The 23,117-nt window shown below is 35.6% G+C and overlaps 1 protein-coding gene, 1 long non-coding RNA gene and 3 pseudogenes across 2 annotated transcripts in view; 1 reads left to right on the top strand and 4 right to left on the bottom strand.

Annotated features, from left to right (window-relative positions):
* LOC132108398 (uncharacterized) overlaps window positions 1–23,117 on the bottom strand; it is a 143,169-nt gene that overhangs the window by 101,788 nt on the left and 18,264 nt on the right. The gene's annotated exons all lie outside the window — the stretch shown is intronic.
* On the bottom strand, window positions 141–7,246 carry LOC132107544 (olfactory receptor 52J3-like; annotated as a pseudogene).
* On the bottom strand, window positions 8,125–9,063 carry LOC132108396 (olfactory receptor 52J3-like). The gene has a single exon (XM_059515105.1). It carries the CDS (start codon window positions 9,061–9,063, stop codon window positions 8,125–8,127), a length of 939 nt encoding a protein of 312 aa, XP_059371088.1.
* On the bottom strand, window positions 11,372–12,144 carry LOC132107543 (olfactory receptor 10A6-like; annotated as a pseudogene).
* LOC132107542 (olfactory receptor 1L4-like) lies at window positions 17,008–19,131 on the top strand (annotated as a pseudogene).

Here is a 23,117-nt window from a genome sequence, read left to right as displayed (position 1 = left end):
ATGTTCCTACTATTAACAGCCTTCACAATCCTGCTGTTAATGCTATCAATATAAATAAAGAGTAATTATCAAAAATAATCCTGCCAGCAAAAGTCCTGCCAGATCATGATTGGTGTCCAACATTTATCCATTCCATCCTTTCATTTCGCTATATCCAGCATCATCTTACTTAGACTACAACCTGAAAAAGGAATAAACATTAAACAACAGCATGCTAAATTTGCCACAATATGTATATAATATATATATATACAAAATTTTTCCTTATTTATCTCGTCAGATTAATAAAGTTCATCTTTCACAGTATAATTTAAATAACTGCTAATCATTATTTGCTTAAAACCAGTACACAGTTGTTTTTAAAAATAATGTTTAAAATAATTTATTTGCAAAAATTGTCATGCATAATGTCACCTTAAGTGATCATCCTTCAGCACTGTTGAATGCCATCTGTGGGCAAAATATTTATACTCATGGAGTTGCCATGTTAGTGTTATAGTGTTGCCTCAGTCATGGGAAAAGGTGTTGTTTTGTAACATGTGCACAACCCTGCTGGTAGATATTGTAACTACACCCTACACAATCTGATTTAAAAAGCTTCTTTCTGCTTTGTCCAGAAAGAAGTCAAAAGTTGCTAAAAATACTAAAGTATCACATTGTACCTGGGTTTTTGGCAAATAAAATGTCAGTTAACCTTTTTGGTTGATAAAAATCTTTTATTTACATTAATAAATATATTTTATGCTTTGAATTCCCACACACAGAAGACAATCTTAGTGTAAATATGGTCTCTGAAATGCACCTCGTCAGCCCAAGGATGGCCACACGTGGCAATGTGTGACAGCTAACAACATAAGGCCGACTGCTGGAAGGAGGTGTGTGGCCCAGATCAACCCTGCGATCAAGTGATTTCAGGCTTGTGATTATTAGCCACATATAGAAAGTTTTTCTGTAACGTTTACATTAAGGTTCCCTTTATAAAGGGTTTATAAAGGTGTTAAATGACTAAAACTAATTTACAAATGCATTATAAATCATTGATAAGCAGTCATAAATGCATGAATAAAAAGGGTGATTTTAGTGCAATACCTGCCAAACAGTGAACCATTTTTAACTCACATGTTAGAAATGTATTATAAGTATATTTATTAATACTGATTTCACTCAAAACCAGATGATTTATTTCATGATGCAGCAAAAATCTAATATTATAGCATGACTAAATTATGTTATATTTATAGTTTTCTCATTTATATCTCATGATTTGTCACTTTTCTTATGATGTTTCTTACCAGAATCTACTCTACCATGCCCATGATTCTCCAAAAAAGTTCATGATGCTGATATATTTTCTTTATTAAGAAACAAATTAATCATTATGACAACATGCTGCAAATGCTCACAACACAACCAAATAAAGAAACACAGGCCACCCTCATGAAGTCTGTTTCTGATTGTTTGGTAAGAGACATTCCCACCAGTGGCCTGCTGGAGATCATTTTGTAGGGCTTTGGCAGTGCTCATCCTGTTCCATCTTGTACAAAAGAGCAGACACCGGTCCTGCTGATGGGTTAAGGACCTTCTACAGCCCTGTCCAGCTCTCCCAAAGTAACTGCCTGTCTCTTGGAATCTCTTCCATGCTCTTGAAAGTGTGCTGGGAGACACAGCAAACCTTCAGGAAATGGCACGTATTGATGTGCCATCCTGGAGGAGTTGGTCTGCCTGTGCAACCTCTGTAGGGTCCAGGTATTGCCTCATGCTACCAGTAGAGACACTGACCCTGGCTAAATGCAAAACTGACGAAAAACAGTTAAAAACGTTGAGTAGGGAAATATATATATATATATATATATATATATATATATATATATGGCATTTTATAGTGGCCAGCCTAAGGCACACCTGTGCAATAATCATGCTGTCTAATCAGCATCTTGATATACCACACCTATGAGGTGGATGGATTATATCTGCAAATGAGAAGTGCTCACTAACCCACAGATTTGTGAACAATATCTGAGAGAAATAGGCCTTTTGTTTACATAGAAAATGTCTTAGAACTTTGAGTTCAGCTCATGAAAAAAGGGGCCAAAAACAAAAGTGTTGCATTCATAATTTTGTTCAGTGTGTGTGTGTGTGTGTGTGTGTGTATATACAGTATATTAGTGCAGTCAAACTGTCATTAGTTGATCCTTCTAATGATGCATTAGATGTAAATAAATTAAAACAGTGGCCAATATCACACCTGCTCTTTCTGAGTTCATCATTTGTGCTTTGCAGTGGGTATGTGAACAATGGCAGTAAAAAAAAATTAACCACAATTCTCAGCAAATAATAAGAGTAATGGAAACTGCATGTAAATGGGAGTGAAACGCTTTACTCTTGACATGTAAACATCATAATAGGATTAAGTCCTTACTTTGATTATTGGAAATAATCACATTATTTGTGCTCATGTAAATGTATTAATTGACATTCAAATACAAGACTTTTGTAAATGGGTATTATGATTTTTTTAGGGGGTTATTGTTTTACAATTTGGATGTCATGTTTTTCCCCTCTCAGCTTCCAATGCACGGAGCTTATGGGAATGAGTAAATACAATGCCATGCTGAAATTCCACCCGTCTGTGTTTTGATACAATATAATGCAATACTATGCTGTATCAATCCCCTTAAGCACCCACAATAAAGAAATAGCTTGACTTCAGGTGTGGTTGAGGAGATAAGATTGGACTTCTAACACCGTGTCCACACTGGACGCCAGCGGCGTGATACAAAATGACAAATCCTCGAACAGTAAACTGATTATTCGTTCTATTTATTAGTACTGATACAAAGTACAAATGATCTGCAATGGTTGTTTTGTCACATCCAGTGTGGACAGCATCAAGCTGTTGCGGAGAGAAAATAACTCAACAATTAGGGTAGGATATAATGATATAACTATTATTATTATATACAATTATTTTATTTAATCTGTTGTGCTGAACATTGTAAACCAATAACGGCATACACACTGCATTGCAATTATCTTCTGTAGCTTTTTTGCTAAATATCAAACAATTGCTTTTTCCTATCTATTAAGATGGAAAATATGTACAACTATGAAATAAAATTATTATATAAGATTACATCCGAAACTGCTTATCTTCTTGTTTTTAAAACAGGTGAATTTTTTTTGTCTGATCTCTTTGGTTTTAAAACCATACACAAGTGGATTCATGAGAGGAGGAAAGACAAAATTGGAAAATAGAAACAACTCTGCGTAGGAAACCAGGAACAAACTCAGATCAATGAGCAATACTAGGAAACAGTGTGTTAAACTCTAACAACAGGAACACGGCCAAATGAGTACCACATGTCTGCAGTGCCTTAACCTTTGCATCAGACTGTTTATTAGTGACACAAGTGATTAATATATGTATGTATGTAAATGCCACAGCAGAAAGCGAAAGGCCATGATAAAAAATGATGCAACTCAACCCAACTATATTGTTCACCTCTGTGCCATCACATAAGTACGGTGGCCGAGACAGCTCAACACGCTGCAACTTAAGAAAACACATGCAAATTGAAAAAAACATCAGCAAATGAAGAAAACATCTCTGTTTGACAACACAAGTGTTGCAAATCATCACAGCACATGCATATAACAAAACGCGCTGCAAATCATCACAACACATGCATATAACGAAATGCGCTGCAAATCATCACAACACCTGCATATAACGAAACGCGCTGCAAATCATCACAACACATGCATATAACGAAACGCGCTGCAAATCATCACAACACATGCATATAACCAAACGAGCTGCAAATCATCACAACACATGCATATAACGAAACGCGCTGCAAATCATCACAACACATGCATATAACCAAACGAGCTGCAAATCATCACAACACATGCATATAACGAAACGCGCTGCAAATCATCACAACACATGCATATAACCAAACGAGCTGCAAATCATCACAACACATGCATATAACGAAACGCGCTGCAAATCATCACAACACATGCATATAACCAAACGAGCTGCAAATCATCACAACACATGCATATAACGAAACGCGCTGCAAATCATCACAACACATGCATATAACCAAACGAGCTGCAAATCATCACAACACATGCATATAACGAAACGCGCTGCAAATCATCACAACACATGCATAAACGAAATGCGCTGCAAATCCTTCACAACACATGCATATAACGAAACGCGCTGCAACTAGTACTGACCACAATGGAAATGGTTCAAAGAGACCTCAAAAGGTGTCGGACCCGACTTGGATTTGTTTATCGTGCAGTGGCTACTGGTCTGTGGAGTTGTAGGTGGACTGAAAGGTGAGTTTTTATTTTCATGGTGTTTTTTAAACACCATGATTCCTTTATCTTTTGGATATTATTAGCCTAAATAAGCTGAATAATTACATGATTAAATGTAAAACATTACTTAAGATGGCTAACTTTAATATTCTCAACTAAATATAATTTCAAGGTTAATGAAAATAAATTTGCAATGCTTCATTAATTGTTTCTTAATGTGTATGTGCTGTGAGGATTGCAGCGTTTCTTAATTTATATGTGTTGTATTTGCAGCGCGTTTCGTTGTGTGCATGTATTGTGAAGTATTTGCAGCGCGTTTCGCTATATGCATCTGTTGTGAAGTATTTGCAGCGCGTTTCGCTATATGCATGTGTTGTGAAGTATTTGCAGAGCGTTTCATTATATGCATGTGTTGTGATTTGCAGAGCGTTCCATTATATGCATGTGTTGTGATGATTTGCAACACTTGTGTTGTCAAACTGATGAAGATGTTTTCTTCACTTGCTGATGTTTTTTTCAATTTGCATGTGTTTTCTTAAGTTGCAGCGTGTTGAGCTGTCTCGGCCACCGTTCATAAGAGTTTCATTAATGCTGTCTTATAGCAGACTAGATCTGTCATGTGTGTCTGGCAAATCCTGTAAGTTACAAGAATGGAGAAAACTACAGTTATAAGAATAAAATTTAAAAGCCACATCCCAGTAATGATTTTCACCAAATTATTGGTTGTCATAATGGCTCCATATCTCAGCGGGCAGCAGATAGTGATATACAGTATCTGTCATAGGCCATAGCGGTAAGAATAAGATAAGATGCTCCGCCATTCAGGTATACGAAAAAGCCTTGAAGAAAACATGCAGGATAGGATATTGATCTGTCCTGAGACCATATACCATATACTATACAACATGATGAATGTTCCTACTATTAACAGCCCTCACAATCCAGCTGTTAATCTACCATTATAAATAAAGAGTAATTATCAAAAATAATCCTGCCAATAAAAATCCTGACAGAATCTATGAGAAGTTGGTGTCTAACATTTATCCATTTCATTTTTTCATTTTGCCATATTTAGCTCTTATGTATCTTACTTAGGCTACAACCTAAAAAAGGAATAATCATTAAAGGTCTCCTTCTTCGTGATCCCATGTTTTAAACTTTAGTTGGTGTGTAATGTTGTTGTTAGAGTATAAATAATATCTGTAAAATTCTAAAGCTCAAAGTTCAATGCCAAGCGAGATATTTTATTTAACAGAATTCGCCTACAAAAAAACGACCCGTTTGGACTACATCCCTCTAGTTCCTGCAGTAATGACGTCACTGAAACAGTTTTTTGACTAATCTCCGCCCACATGAATTCACAAAAAAGGGGGCGTGGTCTTGTTGCGCTCCGACGGAGAAGAGGAAGAGCTGCGTTTGTGTTTGTCGCCATGTCGTCGAAATGCTGTTATTTTCATCTCAGAGTCCAATCACCTTTGTTTGGCCTTCCCAGGGACGCTGTACTTGGAGATTAATGGTTACAATTTATGTTTAACTCGGTTCCCGAAAATTATAATCCACATGTAAAACTATGTGCAGCACATTTTGCAATTTTCATGCGCATCGTCAGTAAAAACGCTCCTGTGATTATAAGTACATCTCCAGCACATGCTCCTGCCCACTTGCTTCTCAAAACTACTCCAAAACTAGCCCAATCATGTTTCCAGGAGGGCAGCATGCTCTAAGCTGGTGTCGAATCACAACACAGGAACTGCTGGCCCAATCAGAACTCATTCCGTATTTCTGAAGGAGGGACTTTATAGAACAAGGAAGTCATCAGCCCGTTTTTATGACAGTGAAAACAGCGGTATACAGATAGGTGAATTGTGTGAAAAATACTGTTTTTTTACACGTGAAACATGAACACATGTTATATTGCACACTGTAAACACATCTAATCAGATTAATAAGGCACATCCTTAACTGTACAATTTAAATAATTGTTAGTCCCCATTTATCCAGTACAGTTGAGATTTGAAAAAATGTTGTCTATTTGAACAAACTGTTATGCATAACGTCACCTTAAGCGATCATCCTTCAGCACTGTTAAATGTCAACTGTGGGCAAAAGTTTTATACACATGGAGTTGGGTGGATAAACTCCTATTTTTGTTGAATTAGTCATGGGAACAGGTGATGTTTTATGGCACATATATACAGTATATATACTCTGAGAAACTCCTTTCTGATATTGCTCCACTATTTTTCGCTGCAGCATTGGGGGAATTGGTGATTCTCTGCCCATCTTGACTAGACACTGCCACTCTGAGATGCTCTTTTTATACCCAATCATGTTGCCAATTGACCTAATAAGTTGCAAATTGATCCTCTAGCTGTTCCTTATATCTACATTTAACTTTTCCGGCCTCTTATTGCTACCTGTCCCAACTTTTTTGGAATATGTAGCTCTCATGAAATCCAAACAATATTATTGGCAACATGCACAATTTGTGTTGATTTTAAGTGACGTCACAAGTAGCGGAGAGTGCAAGTAGTGATTGCAAGTGACATTGTATTTTAGTTTCTTTTTTCTTGTCTCGCCACCTGGCTACTTTTATAAAATGTTGGGAAATTCATCTTGTCAAAGAAAAAAAAAATCTTTATGGATTATATTTTTACTAACACACAGTTTTACACTTCACAGGACATTAATTGTTATCATTTGGATTATTGTTGTTTTCATGATCTCTTTAGACTTTTATTGTGACGCCACCCATTCACTGCAGATTTTCATTTTTTTTTCTGAGTCAACTATTCCTTCAATATTACATGGAAAATTTAATGAAAGGGTCCATACTTATATGACAGTCTTTACATTTGTTTACTGGTTTTGAAAATGACACACTTCGCTTTGATCTTTCTTTATACATTCTCTAGAAAGCGAATTCAAGTATGTGCCAGAGGATGTAAGAAAATCTTGTGTATGGACACAGTTTGCCTGTATTTATGCAAATGACTAGCCAGTGCTCACATATGCAACTTTTTTATCCACACATAAATACACAATGAATGAAGATCAGTATAAAAAATGAATGTTTTTGTCAAACATTATTATGTTTGTAAACAAATACTTTTTTTTTAATTTTATTTTCATCAAACTTCAATTGCTAATCCTTTGGAAAAGACTTTCCTTTTTAAATGTTTATAAAAATGGGAATATGCAGAAAATGTAGTCATATTACATAGTATATGATTTTGTAATTTCATACTTTTACATAAACATTTTTAAACATCTGTAAAAAAAAAGCACTACAAGTGGATTGGTGATGTTTACTTTTGTTGTCAGAGTTGCTACTGACTACAGATCAATAAAACTGAATATACAGTGATTAAAAACAGCAACCCACATATGTGAAATTATTATTAATAATATTCAACTTTTTGTCATTTTCACCCATTAATCTGTTTTCATATAAATACAAACAGTATAGACTAGCTAATAATGTTTATTTACTTTATTATAAATATGATTATTTTTTTAATTAAGATAGACATAGCTGATCAGCAGATTAATGATGAATGAATAATTATATTTTAACAGTTAATGCTAGTAAAAAACGTTTATCAACTGAAATTTTAAGACATTTTAAAAATGTTTAATTTATACAGACTCTGGATAAAAATGCATAATATAGTGAAAAAAAAAAACAATAGCTTTCTGTGAGGAAGAAACTGTAAAGTATAATAATCATAATCATAATCATAAATATTAAATGGTTTATTGTAATTTTGCTTTAAATGAACATCTTCAAATACTATGTATCTTACCCTTGAAACAGGTGAGAAATTTCTGTCTGATCTCTTTAGTTTTAAAACCATACACAAGTGGATTGACAAGAGGAGGAAACACAAAAACTGTTATGGAAAACATCCTGCGTATGTAAGCGGGAACACTTTCTGACCGATGTGCAACAAGGGGAAAAAGAGTGTTGAACTCCAAGAACAGGAAGACAACTAAATGAGTGCCACATGTCTGAAGTGCCTTATTCTTTGCATCAGACTGCTTATTAGTAACACAGGTGATTAATATATGAATGTATGTAAATGCCACAACAGAAAATGCAAGGACGTGGTACAAAACCAGGGTAAACAATCCATAGATATTATTCACTTTTGTGTCTTCACACATGAGTTTCATTATAGATGGATTATAACAGATGAGATCTGTCATGTGTGTCTGGCAAATCTTGTAATTCAGAAAAAGAAAGAAAAGAACAATTATTACAGCAAAATTAAAAAGCCACATCCCAGATATGATTTTCACCAAGTTACTGGTATTCATAATGGCTTCATATCTCAGTGGGGAGCAGATAGCGATATACCTGTCATAGGCCATAGCGGTAAGAATAACATAGGATGCACTACCATACAGGTGTACAATAAAGCCTTGAAGCAAACATGCAGGGTAAGATATGGATGTGTCCTGAGACAATATACTATACAGAAGCTGAGAAAAAAGGTTTGTAGCACCCATTGCATCATTGATTGGCATGTTAAGTAACAGTATGTACATTGGTTTGTGAAGATTCCTGTTCAAGCAAATGGTGACAACAATTGTTACATTGCAGAGTAAGATGAACAAGTAAATTGTTAATCCAAATATGAATGCAGGATAAATGCTGGTCTCAGGCAGTTCCAAAGAGTGTAATGTCAGGACAAGTGAGAAGAGAGATTCATTTGGATACATGGTTAATGTTAACTGTTAATGGCCTGTTTAAAGAAAATTAAACAGGTGTATAAAAGTTTAATATTGAATAATTTACAATTTCGGTATAAATAAACAAAAATGAATCATTTAGATTAAATCTAAATCTCACCAAACTGTTGAATCTATATTGCGGTCCAAACTTGAGCTATCATTTGTTAATTTGGCCTTGTTGCATCTCATACAACCTGGAAAACTCAGCAGTACATCTGATTATCCACAACATATTCAATAAAATGATTTCTTATCTTACTTTAGTGGTGTTGGAAAGCACTTTGCTGTTGTCATCTGATTTATACTTGTGCTGTTTACTATAGGAATGGATTATGCTATTTATAGCATGCGCACATTGGATTCTAATCAACTGACATTCTCTACAGAGCAATTTTTCACATGAGACAGAAGCCTAAATATACTGCCCTCTATATTGCCCCTTGAGATATAGTGCAGTTATATGTCCAAATAATGTATTAAATATTTTCAAATGCATAATTTAAATAATTAAATCAGTTTTATTTTCATAAATGCACTTTTTTTACTTAACACTTATACTTACTTAATACTTAACACTTTTTTACACTTACTTTTACATTTGCTAGATGCATTATTTGCACCTATAATGATTAAGCATTTTTATATTTATACCAAATTAATAACTTTATATGCAGTAACACATTTCCGATTTGAATTGATTTATTTATTTACATTTTTTTGCTGTCGTTCAGCTGTTAGTTAACTTATAGTAAAAAAAAAAGACTCGATAATGGTAACTTCAAGTATACAGTATATATCTTCCAGATGAATATGCACATCAAATAGACGTATCTCACATAAATCCACATATGAAGAAAAATGTGTGTACATGTGTAGACAGGCTCCCATAAGTTACTGATAACTGCAATTCAAGCTCCAAGCTATTGATCATGCTCTAGCTCTTAGGTAAGTGCATGATAGAACTCTCATGTATGGACACAGTTTTGCTGTGTTTATGACAATGAATAGCCAGGGCTCACATTTCTCCACACATAGATGCCCAAATAGTTTGAAATTGTTAGTGAATGAAGATCAGTATGAGAATTAATGTTTATGTCAAGTATTGTTATGATGTTTGTGAACAAATACTTTTTTGTGTGTGTTAGTTTTCGTCAAACTGCAATAAATTGCAAAGCCTTTGGAACTGACCTTCTTTTCCAAATGTATATTATTTTAAATCAATTAAGTCATCCCCAGAGATCTATAGAATTTTATTAAGAATTTTGTTATATTACATATATTAAGACTCAGGAGGTGAAAATAAGACTCAAAAGTATTTATTAAAGAAGCCAAAAAAAAAGATGAAGGCAGAGGTGGAGCCTACTCCTGCATGGATGGGGCCAACCTGGTGGTCATGGGGAGGATGGATGGAAACAACAGTATCAGTATCTGCAAACACAATAAAGGGTGAGTCGAGGGCTTATGAGTGACGATTAGCTAGATGTAATTGTAATATGTGACGTGGCACTTAGTCTTTCTAGTAGAACTTGCACTGATGCTTCCATTTACATTTTTATCCATAAATCTGTTTGCATAAAAAAAAACTAAAAAAACATTAATTCACATTCTTCTAAAATAAATTATTTAAATCTCATTAGAAGATTTTTTTCTTTTCAAAATTGACCTATATAATCATTTTATTCTGACATATAGGCTACAGCAAAATTATTTAATATTTTTTCACTATTTTTTTTATTAACAACAGGTTAGATTCTCAATGAACTGTAAAAAAAAATTCAGGAAAATATCTTAAATGAAATAAATTGAAAAAACAATCATTTTACAGAAATTTTCATTAAAGGTTTTACAGAAAACAAAATATTTGACAGATTCTGAATAGTTTTGTAAATAATATCCTGCTGTAAATGCTCAACATGCAGATCAAGCTTTTTTTATTATACGGACTGGAATTTTAGCTGGAATACAGTTTAAATTAAACATATATTTAATTTATTTTGGTTAACTAGACCATAATTATGATTACTATCGTTGAGAAATGGATGTTGTTCCCTCAACATAGCATCTCGAGGCCACGACATAAGGATGTCATTACCTCGCCAAAATGATCTGGTGGCCACGACATATTACGACGTTCCCACGGGTTAATATTACGTTCCCACAAGTTAATATGACTTTACACAAATTAATATCTCGTACCCATGACATATTATCACGTTCCCACGAGTTATTATGTCGTGGCCACGACAAAACTAAGTAAACCGAACAAGTCACCTTACGGGCACGGTACCCCTGGCACTTATTTTATTATGCAAAATTTACAGTTATTTTCAGACACTAGCCTATTCATCTTACTCTTGAAACAGGTGAGACTTTTTGTCTGATCTCTTTAGTTTTTAGTCTTTAGTTTTTAAATCCATCCACAAATGGATTGACAAGAGGAGGAAACACAAAAACTGTTATGGAAAACACAAGGATGTGGTACAAAACCAGAGTAAACAGTCCATAGATATTATTCAATCTTGTGTCTTCACAAACTAGTCTCATTATAGTTGGATTATATAGCAGATAAGATCTGCCATGTGTGTCTGGCAAATGTTTTTGTTCACAAAAAGACAGAAAATTGCAAATATGAGGGTAAAATTAAAAAGCCACATCCTAGTTATGATTTTCACCATTATTGGTATTCATAATGACTTCATATCTCAACTGGGAGCACATAGTGATATAACTGTCATAGGCGATAGCGGTAAGAATAACACACGATGCACCACCATACGGGTGTACAATAAATGCCTGCAGTAAACATGCAGGATAGGATATTGATCTGTCCTGAGGAAAAAGGCTCATAGCACCCATTGTGTCACTGATATTCATGTTAAGCAAAAGCATGTACATTGGTTTATGAAGATTTCTGTTCAAGCAAATGGTGACAACAACTGTTACATTGCAAAGTAAGATGACCATGTAGGGTGTTAATCCAAATATGAATGCAAGTTACATGCTTGTTTCAATCAGTTCCAAAGAGTGCAAATTAAGGACATGTGAGAGGACAGATCTATTCATACACATGGTGAAAGTTGGTGAAATTCAAATCTTAGCAAACCATTTGAATCTATGATGCTGTCCAAAATTGAGCTGTCATTTTTTCATTTTGCCTAGTTATATCTCATACAACCTTAAAATCTTTTTACCACAGTACTTTTAACTACAGAACATTTGTTTCTTCAAAACATAATCAGATAAAATGATTGCATAACATTCACCTATCAGAAGCCATTCAAAGGCGGCATCTTTTCAGTGCTGTTGGAAAGCACTTTGTTGGTACTTTGTCATCTAAAGTCATTTGATTTATACTTGCGCTCTGTTTAGGAATATGTGATGCCATTTAGCATGTGAACATTAAATTCTAATCAAGTGACATGCTCTACAAATCAATATTTGACATGAGGCATAATTTACTGAGTATACTGCCCTCTGCTGTCCACTGAAAGTGCAGTTATTTATCCAAATTATGTATTAAATATTTCAAATTCAACCCTTGAAACATATATATATATATATATATATGGGGTGTAATGGTACACTAAAAAATCTACTATACTCGGTTTATTTTCATTTATTTTGAACAGACAGTAGTACAATTACAACTAGATGTGAAAATACTAAATATTATTACATTGTGTTTTATATATATATATATATATATATATATATATATATATATATATATTCATAAATACATGCTTTAATTTCTTACTATCTTGATTTGGCTTGTTTATATGAATAATTTGCAATGCTAATGAATTTTGCAGGAGAAATACAGTGTTTTTTTGTAAAATCTCAGCAAGTGTACAATACTAATGTTTTTATTTTGTAGTAATTAAATGAGGCTGAAATGAGGTAAAGTTCATGCTGATTTTTTTTAATTAAAAACTCAAATGTAAATGAATGTTTCTCACATTTCCAGGTTTAATAAATAAACATTTCCACCAAAAGAAAATACATTTTGTATTTTTACAATAACAATGTAATTAACGTTACATTTGTAAGGCATTATTACATTTATTTCAAATTAATAGCTATTTGAATGCAATAATATATTATTAGATTTCATGCATATTTTTTTTTGTGAAATGGAAAAATCCATTGGAAATCCAATGCTGCTCACAACTCTAAGCCCTGCAGGACCACGGCAGCCCTAGTAGGGTTTACATCATGGCTAGACAATCAATGCCTGCACCTTTGGCAGCTCAGTCTCAGCCTAAAACAAAACCAGAGCCCCGGCAATGCTCCCAGACCCTCATGCGCTACACCTTCACCAAGCACCAGGGGCCCCCTTCCAAAAGTGACATTGGATCTAAAGTGAAAAGTGAAGTGACATTCATCCAAGTACGGTGACCCATACTCAGAATTCGTGCTCTGCATTTAACCCATCCAAAGTGCACACACACAGCAGTGAACACACACCCGGAGCAGTGGCCAGCCATGCTGCGGTGCCTGGGGAGCAGTTGGGGGTTCAGTGCCTTGCTCAAGGACACCTCAGTAGTGGTATTGCAGACCTGAGACTCAAACCCACAACCCTAGGGTTAGGAGTCAAACTCTCTAACCACTTGGCCACGACTTTCCCTGAGCCACAGAAGCCATCCTAATGCACCAGGAGAGATGAGGAAATGGCTAAATCCCTCTGTGGCCAGACATCCATCCAAGAAGACTTGTGCTCGCTTGCCATCCAGGGGCAGCACAGTGTCTCACAGCAAAAAGGTCCCTGTTAGGGACAAGAGGCCTTTCTGTGTGGAGTTTGCATGTTGCATGTTTTTTATGCACTCCCTGTGTCAGTGTTGGTTTACGCTGGGTGATCCGGTTTCCTCCCACAGCCCAAAGACATGCAGGTTAAGTGAATTGAAGATTCTAATTTGTCCCCCCTGACTCGTGTGTAAAACATACTTGTTTATAGATTGACTTGTGTATGGATTTACTAGTTTTCACCATAAATATAGCCGTATATGTTGAATGGTGTTAAGAAGAAGATAAACAAACAAACAAACCAAACTATTGTCATCCTGTGCTTATTTTGACAGCAGATTTGATTCAGTCTTAGTCATAGTCTTTTGACTAGAATGCCATTTAGTTTTAGTCATATTTTAGTTATCTGAATTGTTTTTGTTTTAGTCTAGTTTTAGTCGACATTATGGTCAGTTTTTGGTTTTCACCATTATCTAGTACAGGATAAAAGTTATTTCCCCTCACTTAAGAAAATTAATTGCGGTTGGTGTTATGATATTGCCACAGACAATGAATCCTGTCATATATGGACTGAGAACTAAGGAAATCAGGGTCAAAGGGATAACATTTTCCAGTGAAAGGTTTTTGCATCATGAACAAATAACAGTGGTGCTGTCCAAAATATTGTTTCTACAAAACTTACCTTGCAAAGTTTATCAGTTATATAAATTAATGTAACATACAGTATTAATCTGTTTTTCTGTCAAATCTTTCTCTCTAAACTTCTATTCTGGGTGGTTTAAAAAATATTTTTCTAAATCTGGGGCACAATGTACTGTATTAATTATGAGGGAATTTTCCATTTGTATTATCATCATTTTTATTATTATTATTAACATTTTTATTATTTTGTGTTTACCTTTATTTTGAATTTCACATTGCGTTATGTTTTAGAGTTGAAGAAAATGTCTGTAAAATGAATGGATAATGTCCTGACAATGAGCTGCTAGTAGGCCTACTTTTTCTGTTATGTTACATATTTATTTCTTAGAGTGTAATATTATATGCCTGTTTTAATTTTTTTTTATTCTCTCACTGACTACTGTCTTTTCTAAATACCATGTCTGTAAATATTTAAAACACCTCAAATCTCATTTTGATGTCAACCTGATAAGTTCCATTATATGATTCAAATGTCAACATATTGAATTTGCTGACATATGATTCATCTAATTAAAACCTGATTTGGTTAAAAATAGTTTTTGACTAGCATTTTAAGTAATATACGTACATGATGGACATTTATTACATGAACTGAGTTACATGAACTGAGTTTCATTTCATCTGTTTTTATCATAAACAGAATTCTGGATGTAAGTGAACCAAAGCATTGTCATTACATTGACAATAATACTTACCCACTGTACAATACAGGCCTATGTGGACATTACGGATATTAATGCAATGAAAAAAATGCATTGAATGATTTTTGTCCATTTAATTATTGTTATATTGACTTTTAATATAGGAGTTCACAGTGTACACATGGGTTAAATAGATGTTAGGGACATTGGCATTTAATGTTTCAAGATATTGGTGTGAGCTTGTCTAATGTGTCATAATATATTGTATCAAACAGTGTCATGGCACAGCAGGCTCGTCTCGCATTGGCTGCCAAAACACGGTGTCATCATGACCTCATTTATTACCTGGAGACCCATTAGTTGTTAGGCTTGCATGTCAACCTTTTGTGTACTGTAGAAACCGTAATTAGTCATTAGTTTGATGAATGTACTTAGTTTAAATTAGTCATGTTTGTTTCTAGTGTCTCAACAGGGAATCACAGTAAGTTTGTCAAAACAGGATAATGAGTCTCTTAGGGATATGCATGACCAATCAAAAGATTCATAACAAAGTTACACTATGAGAATAGAATACTTTTTATTTGATAAGATATTTTTATTTTATTAGAATAGAATTACTATTAGATATTAAATCTGATATTGCTATACAAAAGTCTACTTTAGTTAATCTTTATATAAACTATTGGTCTCTGATGAAGTTTTGACCTATAAAACAGTTTTTTATGAATTTGATGTTTTCTAGTTATAATTTGACATGAGACCTCATATTATAACATAACAGTAACTTTGGCATATATGACATTTAATTTAATTTGGCAATTAGATTTGCTAATTCTTCACAATAACAGAACAAAAATGTTTAAGAAGAATGAATCTGATTTCTTTCTATGGATGTTTCTTTATCGGTCTTACTATACACACACACACGCACATTTCTTTTTTTGAATTTGTTTACCTCTATGAGTCAAAGTGTACAGACCAACAAAAGCTTTATTTGGACATAATTAAACTAATTAAATACTCATGAGAAACTATTTTGTTAAATAACGACTTCAATCAAGGTAATTATATTTTTGTTTGTACAACAGTGGTTAATTAGACTCATTAGACCCTGGTCATCAGTTTAGAAGCCCTTTAAAAATCTGTTTGCCTTTCAAACTGCCCGATTTCAACACAAAGCAAGATTTTAAAAGAAATCAGTAGGTATTTTATTTGTTTGCTCACTTAATTTCCATTTGCAACAGACATTTTTAGTTTTGTCAATATTTTCTGTACAGTACAATTACGATACTGCACCTTTTTATGATTACAAATATGTGGAATAAATGTGAGGTTGATTTTATTATTACTAAAATGGAAAATGTAACACTTCAAATATAAATCCCCTCATACTTTGTTAATGAAAGACATTGGCTTTTCAATCAGTTTATCAGAAACTTTTATGGCTTCAAATGTTTTACTTGTGTAATAATCATAATGTTTTGTTTCTTTTTTTACAGATTTGGAGTTAAAATTTATTTTTCAGTTGCTTTCAGCAATGGAATAGATTTTTTCAATGAAGGATTTTATCTAACTGCCTTTCGCAATCTAGCAAACAAAAACTACCTTATTTTGGCCTTGGCGATCATTTACATCATCACCTTGCTGGGTAACCTTGTTCTTCTGACTGTCATGCTAATGAACTCCAGCTTACAGAACCCCAAGTATCTTGATGTTTGTAATCGTTAACATTTCAATGAACAGTGTTATTATTCCTCAAATGGTGCCTGTTTTTGTGTTCAATCAGAATTATGTTTCATTTGGAGCATGTTTTTCCCAAATGTTCTTCATGCATTTTTTTTGTGACATGGAATCTTTCTCTCTTGCTCTTTTGGCATATGATCATCTGATTGCGATCTGCTGGCCTCTGCGTTACTCTACCATAAACACCAACCTAAGGATGCTGCTCATAATAGTAGGGACTTGGTCTATGCTTGTTCTACTTGAGATTTTCCCAGTCGGTCTTGCAGCCAGACTCCCTTACTGTGGCTCAAGAGAGGACAACAGCTGCTGTTGTGAACACAGTCCAGTCTATATAGTTGTGTTCAAAATTATTCAACCCCAACTGAAATTGATTGTTTTGGCCGGTTTTACATTGATTTTGATCATTTAGTCATCCTACTTACAATTAAATCAAAGAGGCACGTGCAGGTCAGACAAATATAACATTTATAATGAAATAACCACAAATGTCTTTTCTGCGCTCACATCATTATCAGTTTTATTCAACCCCCAAGTGACAATCAATCTTAGTACAACATCCTTTTACAGTTAAAATAGCTTTTAAACGTGAAGCATAGCTTGACACAAATGTCTTGCAGCGATCTACGGGTATCTTCGCCCATTCATCATGGGCAAAAGCCTCCAGTTCAGTCACATTCTTAGGCTTGCGCACTGCAACTGCTTTCTTTAAGTCCCACCAGAGGTTCTCAATCGGATTTAAGTGGTGACTGATGGCCACTTCAAAATGTTCCAGCCTTTAATCTGCAACCAGGCTCTAGTGGACTTGGAGGTATGCTTGGGATCATTGTCCTGTTGAAAGCTTCCCTGTACCTGCAGAAGCAAAACAGCCTCAAAGCAAGATTGACCCCCCGCCATGCTTCACAGTAGGCAAGGTGTTCTTTTCTTCATAGGCCTTGTTCTTCCTCCTCCTAACATAGCGTTGATCCATGGGCCCAAACAGTTCTAATTTTGTTTCATCAGTCCACATAACACTATCCCAAAACTTCTGTGGTTTGTCCACATGACTTTTGGCATACTGCAGTCGACTCTTCTTATTCTTTGGAGACAGCAAGGGGGTGCGTCTGGGAGTTCTGGCATGGAGGCCTTCAGTACGCAGGGTGCGCCGTATTGTCTGAGCAGAAACTTCAGTACCCACATCTGACAAATCTTTTCTCAGTTCCTCAGCAGTCACACGGGGACTTTTCTCCACTCTACGCTTCAGGTAGCGCACAGCAGTAGAAGTCAGCATCTTATTTCTGCCACGACCAGGTAGCGTTTCAACAGTGCCCTTTGCCTTGAATTTGCGAATGATGCTTCCTATGGTGTCTCTTGGTATGTTTAACATCTTTGCAATCTTCTTATAGCCATTGCCCTTCCTGTGAAGAGTAATCACCTCTTCTCTTGTCTTCCTGGACCATTCTCTTGACTTCACCATGTTTGTAACCACACCAGTAATTGTTTAGAAGGAGCTGAGTATCACAGTCATTTTAAAGCTGCCTAATTAGTGCTTATTAGACTTTATTGCTGCTCCCTGACATCCACAGGTGTTTTCAATACTTTATTGAAAACACTTCAATGAACCTCTGTTCTTCAGAGTGGTAGTCTTTAAGGGGTTGAATAATTGTGTCAATGAAGAATTCACAAAATAAACATTTACTACTGTATTACAAAACCAATTGATGTCATTTTAGTTGCATATGGTTCTTTAAGAAGTCCTTGTAGGATTTCATTCTGAATACAATTACAAATGTAGACTAAATTCCCGAAAACCCTTTACAGCATTGGGGGGTTGAATAATTTTGAACACAACTGTAGGTTGACTTGTACAGACATTTCATTCAACTGACAACTGGCTACAGCTAAGACTCTGACTGCTTTACTAGGCCCTTTGTTTTTTATTATCTTCACCTATGTGATTGTAGTGGTTGCTGTGACAAGGATTGTATCTATATCACAGCGCTGGAAGGCCTTCCACACCTGTCTCACTCACCTGCTGTTAGTGCTTCTCTATTATATACCTGTCATGGTGGCATATGTTTTAGGAAACCTGCGACTAGTTCAGAATGTGGATCTTTTAACATCAATTCTGACTATTTCTGTTACCATCCCACCAATGCTCTACCCCATCATCTACAGCTTAAAGACTGATGAACTCAGAGACAAGATATTCAAGCTTCTGAGAAAGCCAAAAGTGGCACAACTAGGGTGACCAGACGTCCCGAAAAATTCGGGACAGTCCCGAAATCTAAGCTGCTGTCCCGAATCCCGAATCCCACTCTAATTGTCCCGAAAATTATACTGAAGCAAAATCTTAATCCCAAATCCCACCGAAAATTATACTGAAGCAAAATCTTAAATAGTTATTGTCTGATAAAACATAAAAAACTGTCCGTGGAGCGAGGTTGAGTCATCCTGCAGCCTGGCAACCAGCCCCCGCCGGCTGCTCATTGGCTGCAGCATCTTGTTTTTTTTTTTTTTTTTAGATATACCGTAGGCGCGCATTAAGATATGCACTGATAAGCTAATTTTCATTCATGAAATTGACATGGCTGGTGTACCGGAACCCCAACACGCTGTAAAAAAGCTAAAACGTCTCTGCAGGTACCGGGAGGAGTGGGTGGGCAGGTATCCATGGATTGCAAAAGCCCTACATGATGAAAGTAAAGCGTTCTGCAAAGTGTGTAGGAAAGAGTTTGGTGTCTCTCACGGGGGGGAGGCAGATGTTAGGCTGCATGCTAGCAGCAAATTACACTGTACCAACACCGCGACAGTACAGACCAACACGTTGGTCTCGTCCTTCTTTAAGAAGCAGGATGATTCCATGTATAATAAAATAGCTGCTGCTGAGCTGACCTCCGTGTTCCACTGTGTGGCCCACCAACAATCATACAGATCGCTTGACTGTGCGATGAAGTTAACACCAAAACTGTACTCGGATTCGGGCATAGCTAAACTCGTTAGCTGCGGTCGCACAAAAGCTGAAGCACTGGTCACAAACGTCCTGGCACCCCTCGCATCTGACTTCTCCCAATGCCTCGAGTCAAAAGATATGTTCTTTTCCATTTCAACCGATGCCTCTAATAAAGGCAATGTGAAAACATTCCCGATCTCTGTGAGATTCTGGACTCCTGAGCAGGGCATCCAGAACAGAGTTCTTGATTTCTTTGAACAAGCAGCCGAGACCGCAGATGCCGTCACTGACACTTTACTGAATAAATTAAAGGAACACAAACTCAGCATCAATAATATCTCGGCTTACTCGGCTGACAATGCGGCAGTGAATTTCGGCAGAAAACACTCCATTTACCAAAATCTAAAAAAAATCAACAGCAAGATCCTTCCCGCAAACTGCCCAGCTCACATAATACACAATGCAGTAAAACGTGCCAGCAATGCACTGCAAATAGATGTGGAGACTATCGTCATAAAATCATTCAACCATTTCAGCTGTTCTGCGAAGAGAGTTTCCACCCTCAAAGAAATGTTTGAATTTGCTGACATGGAGTACCAAACACTGTTGCGTCACGTCCCGACACGCTGGTTGAGCCTGCACCCTGCAATTGACAGACTTGTCAACACCTGGCCAGCGGTGCGCAGCTACTTCTTGTCACTGGGACAGGAGGAGTGCCCCCGTGTCCTCTGGGATGCGCTCCAGGGTAACGAGCATGGAGAGGAAGATGAATGCAGCGAGCTGGAGGTCACACTCTTCTTCTTGCAAAACACTTTAAAGCTTTTCACTGGTGCTGTGCTGAGTCTTGAGAGTGACAGTCTCACCTCAGTTGAAGTATATACACTTATGAACGGCCTCCGAACCAAACTCCAGCAGCGCAAAAAAGATGCTTTTTTCGGAGCAAAAGTTGACCGCGTCCTCCTCTCCTCCGTTAATCTTAGGGTTGACAGGCTCAAGAGAGAATTCACAAATTTTTATGATATCGCGGAGCAATACCTTGAGAAATGGTTCAACTTCTCAGAATCTGGGCACCTGTTCAACATCCAGTGTTTCAATCTTAAGGAAAAGCAAGAAATCAGCTACAGGGAATTAACGGCCGCTGTATCGGCCCTTCAGATGGATGATGAACTCGACCTGGATGAGCTCTACAACGAGAGCTGTGTTCTGAAAGAGATATTGCCTCATCTGGAAATACACAGTCACCCTGTAGGTGCGCTTTGGGCCCAAGCACTCAGGAGCACGTCTGCGTTCCCACAGTATGCCAAGCTACTGTCTTTCATTTTGAGCATCCCCGTGAGCAATGCTTACTCGGAACGAGTGTTTTCAATAATGAAAGGTGCCTGGACCGATGTGAGAAACAGGTGCTCATTTAACCTGGTCCGCAGCGAAATCAAAGTAAAAATGAATTTAATGATGACTTGTGCAGAGTTCCATAAATACATCCTGGGAAAGACGGGAGTGCTGGCAGCAGTGAAAAGCTCTGCAAAATATGCTGATGTCGAGCCTCCACAACCTCGGTAGGCTATATAGCTCAAGTGTGAATTAAAGTTATATTGTTTCTATTAATTTATCTAATTCATCTAGGCTATATGCACAAAGACAATACGACCATTTTGTCCCCTTTTTGCTTTATAGAGTAGATGAAGAGAGCGCAAGTTGCAGCAGCCGTTAGGAAAGTGCAGGCAGAAGTCGCGTGAAGAAGTCAGACCGGTCGAGGGCGAGGCACCGTGTTCAAAATAATACTTCTATAGCCTGCTACGTATTAGGCTATCAATTTATATGCATATATACTTGTTAATAAAAATATGATTGGTTCATTAACTTCAGTTTGAAGTATAAAAATAGCCTAACGTTACTTCTATATTATATCAAATTATATGTATGTACTTATATTAATAAAAACATGATTGGTTCAGTCACTTTCGTTTGAAATTCATTATCTTTATTACCCCCCCCCCCCCCCACCCCCCGTCCCGAATTTCAACCAATCTCATCTGGTCACCCTAGGCACAACAGATCATTAAAAATGAGTCCAATGGTTAACAAAAATCTTGTTTTTCCCATAGTAAGGGAAATATACTTTTTAATATTTTACATTATAATCCATGTTAAGCGGAATGCACTTATAACCTATATGGTTATTAAAAATCTATCTTTAAATGCTCTGGGTTAGTGTAAGACCCTTTTTTTCTTCTTGCTTTGTATTCATGGTATGATGCCTGCAATTAAGCCATACGTTACGCAGAATTAAATATCACATATAGAGTTTTTATTCAGTTGTTCACAAATGATGAAAGAGCATCAAAATAATTAGTGTTTTATAATTTCACAAAACTCAGGTCACTGTTAGACCCACTGTCATTAAAAAATTGTCATGAGACTATGCTATAATGAGTAATACAGTAATAACAAGCACATTAAAAGTACATCTATACAGTAACCAAATATGATTTCTTTATTTTATAATATACATTTTTAAAATATGAAAATGTTGTTGTTGTTTTTTTAACAAAACAAAACAACAATAAACAAGATACACTAAAAATAAATAAGATACCCCAGAATACAAAGCAATTTATTGCATATTTCACTGAGGCATCGTGAAGATGCATTACTTTCCCACTAGATGGCAGGGAAAGACAAGAGACACTCCTACAATGTAGTTGATAGATTTCCAACATTAAAGCACATACGTGATACTGGACCACAAAACCTTAAGTGTCAATTTTTTTAAATTGAGATTTATAAAAAATCTGAAAAATGAAAAAAATAAGCTTATTTAAATAAATAAATATAAATAATAAATAATTCTTTCCATTGATGTATGGTTTGTTAGGATATGACAATGTTTTGTTGAGATACAACTATTTGAATATCTGGAATCTGAGGGTGCAAAAAAATAAAAATTCTGTGAAAATCCTCCTTAAAGTTGTCCAAATGAAGTTCTTAGCAATGCATTTTACTAATCGAAATTTAAGTTTTTATATATATTAACGGTAGGAAATTTACAACATATTTTCATGAAACATGATCTTTACTTACGTAATTATGTTTTTGAATTTTATTCATGTTTCATTTTTCAGTGCAAAAAATAAAACAAATGATGGAAATAGTTGGTTAGTTGGTTAACATAATGTAATTTGCTAATATGACTCTAGTCCAACATTTTTATTCACTTATTTCTGTACTTTAGTACTGTAGTTTATGTAAATATCACATTTTTAAATGTTTTTTCGAGTCATTCA

The sequence above is a fragment of the Carassius carassius genome, chromosome 28 (genome assembly GCF_963082965.1).
Source record: "Carassius carassius chromosome 28, fCarCar2.1, whole genome shotgun sequence".
NCBI classification, from domain to species: Eukaryota; Metazoa; Chordata; class Actinopteri; order Cypriniformes; family Cyprinidae; genus Carassius; species Carassius carassius.
The sequence above is the reverse complement of the archived record's forward strand: the minus strand, read 5'-3'. Positions and strand labels throughout refer to the sequence as shown.

Coding starts and splice junctions, on each gene's coding strand:
- LOC132108396 (XM_059515105.1), bottom strand. CDS start 9,063: ATGTATCCAAATGAATCTCTCTTCTCACTTGTCCTGACATTACACTCT.